The sequence below is a fragment of the Sebastes fasciatus genome, chromosome 8, assembly GCF_043250625.1.
Source record: "Sebastes fasciatus isolate fSebFas1 chromosome 8, fSebFas1.pri, whole genome shotgun sequence".
Lineage (NCBI taxonomy): Eukaryota > Metazoa > Chordata > Actinopteri > Perciformes > Sebastidae > Sebastes > Sebastes fasciatus.
Window position 1 is genome coordinate 5,890,105 of NC_133802.1, and position 12,367 is coordinate 5,902,471.

The following is a 12,367-nucleotide window of genomic DNA, read 5'->3' on the forward strand; positions in this document are numbered from 1 at the left end:
CCGCGGGTGCTTTTAGTGCATGTGAGCGTGCTCCACTGGCTAACTCACAGCGGCCACTCTGCGCTGCTCCCGTGGTTACAGCTGATAACGCCACCCCGACCCGCAGTGTCGTCGCGGAAGAGTAGCGCCCACCCTCCGGTTCCCCCACAAGTAAATACTGTTTAGTGTGTCAGCACCATCGTTTGCACTGTTAGCATCCTTAGCACGCCACGTTGAGAGCTGATCGTTCCTACTGAAGATAAAAATCTTTGAAAAGAGATAAAAATATATATATATATATATATATATATATATATACATACATTGCTCCTTTTTCAAAAAAGAGTTTTGATGCAAATGTTACTGAAACAAGAGTAAAAAATGCATTTGTTGTGGACTATTTTCAGCTGCAGATTTGGTGCGCCTGTATGTGGGACTGACTCAAAATAAACTGATGTGGCCATGTTTGTGGTCTATGGCACAGAGGAGTATGCCAGGTCAGGCTTTGGCTGCACAGGCTACAGGCTACTTTGTATTCATTGTTGGTTTTTTCATGGGATTTGTCAACAAGAAAAAATACAGAATATCACCAGGCTTATCTTTTAAACACCAATGTTAAATACCAAATTCTATATACGGGATGAATGGATCAGACACTCTGAATCAATCTGAAGTGAAAGGATATCAGTGTTTTCGTGACTGAGGAGGCCCAGCAGTGAGTGGACGGCATTAAGCTCCACCAGCAGGTGGTAGAGGTCTGGCATTGTGGCGATCACGTGCATTTCCTGGATGATGTCGTTCAGATCCAGCTCCGACTCCATGAACCTGGTTTAAGGAGCAAGACATTTGTCAAGTTATTGAAATAAGTTTTACGGAAATCCTCGTATATGAACAAGACAGCGAAACATTGTGAACCGTCAGTAATGGGCTTACTTCTCTGGGTTGTCCGGAAACTTAATCCTCAGTTCCTGATTTTTGTACGACCTTTTCTCAAAAGTCAGGATCATTTTCTTCACTGAACTCTCATCCACTGGCTCTGCCTGTTTGATAAGTACATAAGGTGGAAGAGAAGGAAGGAAGAGATTTAAAATGGAACAAAGAGAGAATTTAATTGAGGCAACTTCTGCAATAACAACAAAAACGCATCGGGGTCACTCTAATTATGTGGGTGGAGCGGAAAAAGGCAGAAGTTTTCTACAAATCAAGGGGAGTGTGAGAGCATTTCACTGGAAAGAGAATGTGTCTTTGACCTCCTGACGGCTTAAAAGCCTGTAAAGTGTTGGACAGATAATGACAGGTTAGGAAATTACAATCGTCTGACATTATGGAACGGAGCAGCACTTTGCTCCGAGTAGCTCTTGACACCTGAAAAGGCTGCAGTGTCGGATAATAAGAACAGGATAATAGATGTGCAGTTTTCTAATGCACTAAATAGCCGCTTTCCGACCGGAGGAACTTTTTCATAGTGTGAATGATCGTAGCTCTTAGGATGCCGTTTTGAGGGACTTTTTTTAGCTCCTAATACAGAGAGTAGTACTCCTCCAGGACAAGAGGAACCGTGAGTGATGTGAGTGACGTAAATGTACGGTAATTGGGTCGAACACATGAGCCAATTCAGCACCGGCAACTGACATTTTTAAAAAACGTGTAAATGACAGTCAACACAAAACAAAGACAACACCTCATAACAAAATAAATGGAAGAAAACACAGACAGATGGGCCGACAGTGATGTGCAGGAGTTAACGCGTTCATGAGCACATACCCACTGAGCCTAAAGGTACCGACACACACCGTCGTCCGTCTGCCAGTTTGGGGCCGTCACTGAGCGTCTGTCGGTCTAGTTTTTGCGGCGTGTCCCGCACAGTTGGCTCTAGCCTGCCTGTGTCAAAGTTTTTCCGGCCGATTCAAAATGTTGAATCAGCGGCGGAGCTTGTCCGGGAGAGAAATCACTGATTGGCTGTTCAGCTTAAACGAATCAGTGCACGAGAAATGAGAAAAGCAAGCCACACAGAAGGCTCTTCTCATTTTTCATCTTCATCTCATCTGATCGTTCCAATACACAGATATTTTCACCACATCTGGCCATCTGGAATGAAGCTAAGCGGCGAGTCAGAGTGGCGTGAAAATGGTCGGCAAATGGCGCTTTGTTTCATGTACATATCATGCCAACAGCTTGTATATCCACAGTCCTCTGTCTTCCGGTATCCCTTTTTGAATGATGAATACAGGCTGACGCGACCTGTTGTTGTGGAGTTATTTCATATCACGCAGGCACAGAACGTACGTGGTAGTTGGCCGTTGGCTGTGGTCTTTGCAGTGTGTTCGAGTGCTACTTTTTAGCAAAGACACAGGCGAACGTGAGGTGATGCAACAAGCGGTCTTCGTCGACGCTAGTTTGGTTTGGTGTGTCTGGGCCTAAAGAACGAGTGAGAGCCGCTGCTCAGCGAGCAAACGTAGCAGCAGAAAGGCTAATCCAGTAGCTCAAAGGCTAACCCAGTAGCACAAAGCACACCCACTGAGCTGAAGAACGATAACCGATTCGAACTGAAATCGCAAACGGTACTTTTGTGACGGCTTGTGTTTATGATTGTGGCATGAAACAGAGTTGTTTATTCTTATTTAACTTAAAGCTAAAAGAGCTACCAGCCCCCTTCATTAAATCCATCTACAAACAGACGCTCAACTAGGCAAAAAAAACTGTACATACATTTAGATATACAGTATGCATGCATACACCTACAGTAGCAACGGAGGTTCACACACACACTGAAAAGACTAAGACTACACTAGACAGTACTTGAAAGGAGGACAATCTGTGAGGAAAGGTCAGACATTATGCCATTTATAGCAAGGTTTGCATATCCCAATTTGAGCCAGGCTGGGTTAAAAGCTTCCGTTTTCAACCACCTATGCAGATGGTAATGGTGTACAGAGTACAGTGGGGAACAAAGTCATAACAAGAGTAATAGAAACATGACTGAAATGTTGTAACACATTCTGTATTTTCAATGCTTTTCAAAAGCTATGGATACTTAAGAGTTTTGACGAAACTCAAACCTCCAGAAACAATTGAGATAAGTGACACCTTCGCCATGCCACGTCTACCCTGCAAATAAAATTATCCTATTCTGACTTCTGCAACTTTAGGCGCCCCATACTGAGCTCACATTTGCTCTTAGAAGAGGAATGGTAGATGTGGATGTTGGGTGATGAGTCTCTACGTGTTGACTATTCAACATGAATGCTAACATATTTGAATTTTTCCAATTTTCTGCATTGTTGTAGCATATAGAAAAAAACAACACGTAGCATACGTCTAACGCTGTAGCCTAATTACTAGGGCTGGGACGATACACCTATCTTCCGATTCAATATTATCACGATACTTGGGTGCCGATTCGATATGTATTGTGATTTTCAAAGTATTTTGATTCTCTAAGTATTTCGTTTTGATATTACGATTTATTGCAATTTTTGTTAACTTTTTTAACACTAAAATTAAATCATACACTTCTAGGGACTTTTACTTTGGAAAATATCTAAATTAATACATTATCATTTTTGATTTTCAGCATATATGTAGTCAGAGATGCCCTGAAGACAAATATATCATTGTCAGGCATTGTTTATTAATACATTTCCCTCAGAAATTAGTGGTATTTTCTTTTTAATTATAAGGGGACAGGGGATGTTTTATACTTCTGGTGAATGTAATCCATCAATCTCATTTCTATATATGTATTTTGTATATACAGTTCTTTTTGTTAACACCTTATTTTGAAAACCAGACGTAGTCACACGTGTACTTCCGCTAACTTCGCCAAGTCCGCCGCTAGCTCTCCCGTCAGCTCCGTTCTCTTTATACATCCATGGTCAGCTCCATCGGGGCCGTTTGAATGCATTTAGCATTCATGTCAGTATATGGGTGCGCTACAGTTGTGGCTTGACTGCACATTACTGCATTACGATAACATTTCCTGTCCATGACAGAGTTAGCATGCAGCTTTAGCCACAACAATAAAAGCCTTGGTTTTAAACCAAACGAAAAAGGAGAGCCAGAGAACATGAACGAAGCGATTTGTAAACTGTGCAATAAACAAGTCGGGACTAAAGATGGAAACACCACAAATCTCCGTTCCCATCTTAAAACTCATCATTTCAATATCGCCCAACCATAGCTTTAGATATTGTTTAAAAAGAAAAACAAATGTATCAATCCTGTAATGATTATATAAATTATTTTACCTTAGTATCATTATTATTATTAATATAATTTAAAAAAAGATATACTAGTATAATTGTTGTTGTTATCAGAATTATTATGACAATTTTTTGGTTTGGTTATGCTTGTTTTTTTGGTTTGGTTTGTTGTGTATCCTGTCAGGCTCCGTAAGTCACCTTGTTTTTTTAGTCTGTACTTGGATATTTCTCCCCTGTTCTTATCATTGTTGTACCTACCACGTACCTACCACCATGTAAAGTCACTGTTGTTTGTTTTTTTCCTCAAATATTTAATAAATAATAATCATTTTACACACCTCAGGTTCGTCTTCATCCTGATCCATGAGTTTCTCCAGGATCTTCTTCTTGTCCCCAGTCAGGTTTTCAGTGTCCCTCATTTCACCCCCTCCTTCAATCCCTAATCCTGCTGCTGCTGCTGCTTCTCTGTATCTGGCCAACTCCCTGGCACTCAGCCCTTTCTGCTGCTTCCCTCCTCTGGAGTCCTCATCTCCTCCCGCTGCTCCTCCATCCTCGTCCCTGGGACGCTTTGCTCCACGATCAGGCTGTGAGATGAAAGGAGATGGTGAAATGTTATGATTGTGCACAAGAATTTGGTCTGTGTGGAGAAATGTAGAGGGAGGTTGTGAGGTCCTGAAATGGATTTGGTGTAGCTCACGTAAAAAATTGGGTGGAACTTAAAAGTATTTCTCAGGAATGCTGCCTTAACATTTCATGCATAAGAATTTATTTGAGTTGAGTATAATACCCCTTTCACACTGAGGACTCAACCAGGGTTGATTGTGTGTATGAAAGGGTTAACCAGCGTTGATCGACACGCCTTCGATTTCGATGTGAATGGCACGGACCAGGGTTGCTAACAAACGGGGCGGGACAAACCTATTTTGTTGCAAATGAGACTTTAGTAGGTCTACTATATGAAGCAAATCTTTGCTGGGATGGTGGAGTGAGGGAAATATATGCTACATTTCAGTCTTCAGATGTTTCTGTAATCCTTTTGTAAATATTGTCTATATTATCATATTAGATAGCACAATGTAGTCTAATATATGATCAATGGGTAGCCTACTGTAGATAGACAGAGGAAAAAAGATTTGTGAGTGTTGATTGAAAGATACTGTAAATCTGTATGTTGTCTGTATGTTTTTGCATATACATTACAGCTCCTTACATACAACATAGTTAATATTTTATAAAGCTAAAAATGCTGTGTGTACTATATTTACGTTTGCACACACATTTGATGATGCCCTTTCTCTATAATCCTCCAGACCTGACCTCAGTAAGGAAACTCTGCATCAGGACCTTTCATGAATTTTTTGTTTTTGTTTATTTGTTTTGCACAATTAAAGACTACACAACATAACAAAAAAATAATAAATGAATAATATACAGTGCAGGAAGAGGCAAAAAACCCACTGGGCTTATCTGAAGCCTCCACCTAGAGACAAGATTAATATAAAGACATAATGTGACTACATCATAGTGATAACAAAACAATTAGGACAAGATATATAATAACAATACAGTTAATATATCAACAAATATAAGTGTGTGTGTGTGTGTTTGTGTGTGTTGCGTGGAAGTGTATGGTTAGTGTTTGTGAGGAGGATATTGATTTAAATATCTATAAAGACTTCTGGGCAATCGTAACCAAACAACATTGTGAGTGGGAAAAAATAAAAAAAACATAAAAACAGATCCATGGACAACATGGGGGGGAAAGCAATTACAAAACAGCGATTAAATGACCCTTTAAATGACTTTTGAAACATTTGACAGATGAACAGTTTATTGATAGATGTGAAAAGCTACTCCATAATTTAGTTCCCCTAATCCTCTCAATCATCAATCAAGTTGATCTGCTTCTTTGCTTCACATTGCGATGTCTTCCACACAGATAAAATGCAATGGTAAAAAGCATCTCTTCATATGATGTGAAGTGTGTACGTCTGGTATGACTTCATAAACAAAACTGCATCAATTACGACCATTGTTTTGGCCATTGGCATAATGTTACAACGAGACACAACAATGCCCCCCGAGTCAGTGTACAAACATCTGTTGTAAATGTATGTAAAACTAGTTAATTATAGCAGGTATAAGTGAGTTAGCCTCCCGTCACTCACTGCAGCCACACAGCTAGCAACCTGTGCAGCTAGCATGCTAACCGCTATCGTTATTGATCAATAATCAATAACTAGAGTTAGGTCTGTCTCCTGTCATGCAGCGCTACACAAAGATAACTTAATGCTCGTCATTAGCGGCTATCTAACTAACGTGAAAAGACACAACGAAGTAAATAACGAGACTGAACTACAGCCCGCTAGCTGCTAGCTGCTAGCGATGCTACTGCAACAACACAAGCAGGTTAACGTTAGTTAGCTAGGTTCCCTCATTAGTGAGCAGACTGACGTTACCTGATAGTTCAGGAGCTCTCCGACATCCATGTCTCCGGGTTACAGAAATGAGATAACTATGAGCGTAAACTTCAGCAGTCGATTCCACGGCTAAAAACAAGCTTTCCACAAATACACGCTTGCCGTAAAACGTTTGTATTTACTGTCGTGGCAAGACACTGCCGTAAAGTGCCGTAAATAATGTGATTTTCTTTCTGTAAAGATAGAAAAACAATAAGTGAATCCACTTAATCACGTTTTGTTCTTTTCATCCTCGAAATACAATGTGATCAAATATATCTATTTTTTTATTTTAACCTTTATTTAACCAGGCAGTACTCATTGAGATTAAGAATCTCTTTTGCAAGAGAGACCTGGCCAAGACAGCAGCATTTAAACATTCATTAAAGTTTCAGACGCCACAACATAAAACAAATGCAAAATAAATACATAGCATAATAGCTTAATAGTTTAACGCTTATATGCACAGAGGAGCTTCAAGTTTTCATAATCTGCTTTACTGAAATATTTATGAACAAAATAACAATGTAGTTAATTTCAAAGCCTTTTTTTTGTGAGGCAGGCTGGATTCAGATTTTTTCCAGACCAGATTTCCTCAGAGGATAACAGCTGTTACAATTCAGGTCTTGGTCTGTTACAGGAGGAGAGTATATGGACAACATCAAAAGCACATATTTATTTACAGCAGTAATTCAATGTTACACAAACCAGGAGTCAGTGGGTCAAGTCTCCATAACAGGTTGAACAGATGTGCCCAGATGTATCTCACATCTCCAATGATCCCTGACAAACACAAAGAGCAGGACACCAGCAGGCAGGGCAGAGGGTCCTCATACTGTTGAAGGGATTCATATATGTTTATGTATTCTAGATAGATAGATAGATAGATAGATAGATAGATAGATAGATAGATAGATAGATAGATAGATAGATAGATAGATAGATATAAACATAAAATAACCTACTATATACATTAGCAAAGTGCAAGATACAATGTTTTGTTTTTAAATAAAAGTAATTGAGGTAGTAAAATTCAACATGTGCAAGATTGTTGCAGGAGCAAAAAAGTGTATTGTCTGAAGGGATGTTTAGAGACATCTAGGCCTAAGGATTAATAAAAGGAAAATTAATAAATGTGCAATATAATAAAATACAAATGTGTGTTTATTTATTTATCATTTTTTGTGAGTTTATAGGTCAGGTCATCAAATTGTCGTGTTTGATATGTGTATTTTGCCTGCATATTATTATTATTATTATTATTATTATTAATAAATACAGCTATGTTATTTTTGTTTGTTGGGATATTGTGTGGAACTCCATTATACAGTACTACAGGTGTTTAATGTTATTGTGTCCAATCCCTGCATTGGTTAACACATACAGCTCTACACCACGTTTCCACGCTGTCATACTGGATACACAAATATATTATGCAGCCATATTTCTGTCTATATTCATAGTTTTGTATGTGTCTGCATATTAAATTAATTATCATGTCACATTCTCAAAGTAATACAACCTGACAAAAAAAATATGTTTTTCCCACAACAAAATCCTTTCAGCTCATTCGCCAATCCTGAAATAAACCCCCTTAATGATACACGTATAATTAGACACGTTCCCTCATCAGACCTCGCACATGAAATCCTGGTCTTAAGGGCTCAATTTTGCTGTATTCTTTCCAGGAGAGCTTTATATGCCAAGCTGTCTTATTGTTCCAGACAGGCAGAAAATCACCTTTTCAATGAGCATCATTGGGAAATGTATGAGTGGTGCATGGTGTATAGAGGCCTCCATTGCCACTCCAGTCTCTGGCCAGTGATCTGTGACAGTAGAGCAGCAGAAACAACATTTAAAAGGAAGGCTACTGCCAAGCAGTCGAGCTTGACGTCTCACAAAACACGAGGGAAAAAGCACTTGATCAAAGGAAAGAGAGAGAATTAGAGTGAAAGGGAGCAAGAGGGGTGGAAAAAGAGACATTTATATGGAAATCCCAAGGCTATAGAGACCAGGAGGAAGCTTCAGATGAATACAAAAGCCTTGATTGGGCAATATGGAGAGAACTCTTTTTTTTATGAGGTTGACAACTGAATTTGGATTAAAAATAATAACTGTTCATATGATCTGTGCATATTTAAAAAGGCAAATTAGATCAGACCAGACCGATATTTCCAAAAATGATATGTTGATGCTAAAAATGAGTCTTGATGGTGAGCTATCAAAAGATGATGTGAATTCATCACACATGTTGTGTGCCACCAGGCTTATGATTTAACGTTTGGTGTTGCTGACATGCCAGCTACTGCATGAAAAACAATGATGATGAGCCACATGTTCATCTGATGTGGACAAGCCTTGGTAGCAAAAGACAACGACTGTAGTGAAACATCAAGTAATAATCCATGCATAAAATGTACAACACATCTTTTTATCTGTCAGTTTTGCTCTGAACTTAGATTTCATGACATTCAAGACAACCAGCTGTGCCGTACCGCTCAACGAGTCAACCGACTCATCGCGCTGGATGGAAAACCATTTGCACCTGTCCATGTCCCGTTCTAGTTGCTCCACAGCATCCGCAGACAGCGCAGACACTCTCCTTGCCAAAGTATTAGCACCAAGTTGTACATCGGCGATAGCAGACATAATTTCTGTCTTACTTGTTTGATCCTTGAATAGCGTTTCAGCCACCGCAGTCATTGCCTCTTTTACAACGCCGCCATCGGTGAAGTTTTTTTTTGTGCTTCGTTAGGATGTGCGCCACTTTAGTTGAAGCCTCTGTTGAAAAGAAAAGCCTGAAAACAGAGCCATGAGGAGGTGCAGAAATTTCGTTTTCTCTCAGAACACTTGAATTACAATATGCTGAAAGGATATTATGGAATTTCTGCCCAATGATTCCAAAAATATTCAGTTTACTGCCGCTTTAAACCTATTCCTTTAATGGTCCCAAATTGTGCCAGAATATGATCGACTAGACATAATTTAAAGGACAGACAGACAAATAGACAGACAGGCACAAATAATCTATAACCAGACAGACAAACAAAATGTTGTTGTAGCTATATTTTCATATAAACATGTCAAACTGTCAACCAGCAACCTTGGAATCAACTGTGAATTTCCTCCCCCGCTGCAGCTGCCTTGAAGCCTCCATTATTACAAATCCTTTTTGTTCTACACAATGATTAACACATTCCACAATCCCTGAAGGAGCCGAAAGCTTTTCATACACAACTGTCTGCTAAATGACATCGCCTCATCATTTCCCTGCAGAATTATTCTGGGGCGACGCCGTATGATCATTTCCACAGAATCAAACCCCATTTCCTTTTGAAACAGAACAATACAATTTCATACAAGCTGTGAGGGCTGATTGCATTAAATCACATGAGGTCAGTGTGATTGTATCGTGCTGCGCAGGGCAACATAAGTGTGCTCAAAATTCAGCGTGGCAATGCTATTATTAAAAGAGAAAGAGAGAGAGAGAGAGAGAGAGAGAGAGAGAGAGAGAGAGAGAGAGAGAGATGATGATTGCCCTTATCCCTTCCCCTCTCTAAGTCAAGTGGTGCAATCAAACGGTTTCCTCTCGTCTTAGATGTGAATTGAGTTATGAGTCACATCAGCAGCAACCTGTGCTACCAACACACAGACAAGTAGATTTCCACAACAGTGAAAAGTTAACAAGCTGTTTGGGTAAGAGCAACCGTTTGATTTGGAAAAAGTCTAAAGTAACAAAAAATAAAATACACAATTTATTCTGACAGAGAACAGTCAGAACCATCAAATGGCGCTTGACACCTTTTTTATGCCTGGATTTAAATGGAACCTCTTGAGTGACTTCCTTGGCTGTCCATGAAGGTTCATAACAATTCCATATTGCAACGAAATCTATACACGGAGGAAGTAGTATAAGGAAGGCAGATTGATACCAGGGGTAAACCACAGCACATGAGTAGAGATCAGGTCCAGCAGTCATTCAGCCAATTAGACTGTTATCAGGCCAATTGGTAATTGGCGTTATCAGTCGCTGTAAGCCCCATAGATGTGGGTCAATAGGGGCCTACTACACCCAATAGGTTTTATCATCTATTCACATGGTAGATCACCAAAAGAAGGTATAAAAGAACACGATAGCGATCGTAGCAATTATGACAGGAGCAGAAGACGAAGTCAGGCGCTGTAGTATAGAGTGGTGCAGGAATGAGTCCTAAAACCAAGGAGGGTGAAAAGGGGAGATGTCACACGTCATATCATTGGGGTACAACACATGCACAGCAAAATCCAAGGCTTATTGAAAGAGGCTGGGACACCGTCTTGACCTATGGGGTATGACACATGCGCAGTGTAGCTAGAGCAGCGGTAGCGTGTTGCGATTGGCTCAATTTTTCGGCGAGTGCAGACCAGATTTACTGCACGTGTTGTACCCCAATGATATGGCGCGATGATGACGCGTGACATCTCTTCTTTTCAACCTTCCTGCCTAAAACCTAGAAATGAGTTAGCATTTTAGCACTTCTGGTTCCCACGTGTGGAAGTCAATGGGTTTTTAGTTAGATGCCTGAAATAAGATCTGCATGTGACACAAGCTGAAGAGATTTTAAAGTTTTGTTCTATGATAAAAAATACATAAATACATTTTGAAGCCTTTATGTGTCTTAAAAAAGGCGATTGCTAACAAGTGGCTCAATGAGAGTAAACGTCATCACACCGACTCGTCCACCTTTACGACCTCGTTGTGTATACTCACGTTCATGCGACCGTGGTGTGGTTCATATATTGTCACGTCTCTGGCCTTGACTCCAGTAGTTTTTCAGTGTTCTGCTTCCTCTGGGTCTCCCTCTCCCCTGCCTGTGGGTGTGGCAGGGGCGCGGCTTCCTCATCAGGCACCTGGTCTCACTCTCCACTCTGCACTCTGCACCTGTCAACAATCACCTAATCAACCCACAGTACAAGAACACCAGCTTTCCTGCCAGTCCTCGCCAGATTGTTCTGCCTACCAGTTGTGCCAGCTTCCCATCGAGCCATCCTCACGCCGCCGCAGCTCATTCCTCCAGCTACTCCACCCTGCTCAACAGCCTGCCTGTCCCCTGCCTTCTCCAGCGCCCTCACCACCTTTATTATAATAAATCCACCTGACTTTCAACCACCATCCAGCTGTGTCTGTGTCTGCTTCTGGGTCCTAAACCAAAGCCCTCACATATATAGCCTAACGTTCTTACTTCTGGCGATTGCATTTACACTTCAAAAATCCTAAGAGTGGTGTTCATGTGTGGAGATTATTTTACTTGACAAAGTGTGTAAGTATCATAAACGTTTGTTTGCCACAGAGCGTATTTTCTGCAATAATCCAAAACCCAATGGAAAAATCCCTTTGGCTTTTTGTCGAGGGAACCTGTGCGATTCTAACTTCTGGGTTGGTCTACAAAATTACGTCATCCCTGCAGCACTCTATAGACAGCATGAAACTCTATATTGGGTGGAGGTCAGGGGCAGTGGATGGGGCACGAAACACAGGCTTTCACCCAGAAGGCTGGGGATTGCATTCTGTGTGAAACCAACAATGTGCAGTTGCCAAAACATGATGGTTTTCCCTAAACTAATTAATAATAATAATTAGTAATCATAATATTGCACCTCCTGCAATTATTATGATACAATTATTGACCGAAGGATTCATTTACACACATTTGATGCATTACTCACAAGACAATTATAGTTTACTAT

General features: G+C 40.3%; 1 protein-coding gene across 3 annotated transcripts in view; it reads right to left on the reverse strand.

Annotated features, from left to right (window-relative positions):
* ctnnbl1 (catenin, beta like 1) overlaps window positions 1-6,802 on the reverse strand; it is a 75,775-nt gene extending 68,973 nt beyond the window's left edge. For 2 of the 3 annotated variants that reach the window (XM_074642951.1, XM_074642950.1), the window contains exons 1-4: window positions 6,641-6,802; window positions 4,520-4,765; window positions 913-1,019; window positions 668-804 (exon numbers count right to left, since the gene is read on the reverse strand). In XM_074642951.1, the coding sequence (XP_074499052.1) occupies window positions 668-804; window positions 913-1,019; window positions 4,520-4,765; window positions 6,641-6,670 (520 nt within the window). In that variant the 5' untranslated portion in view covers window positions 6,671-6,802. Of the gene's footprint in view, window positions 1-664; window positions 805-912; window positions 1,020-4,519; window positions 4,766-6,640 lie in introns of all 3 variants that reach the window. The other variant, XM_074642949.1, reaches the window with a different exon arrangement.
* Between the last annotated feature and the right edge of the window lie 5,565 nt (window positions 6,803-12,367).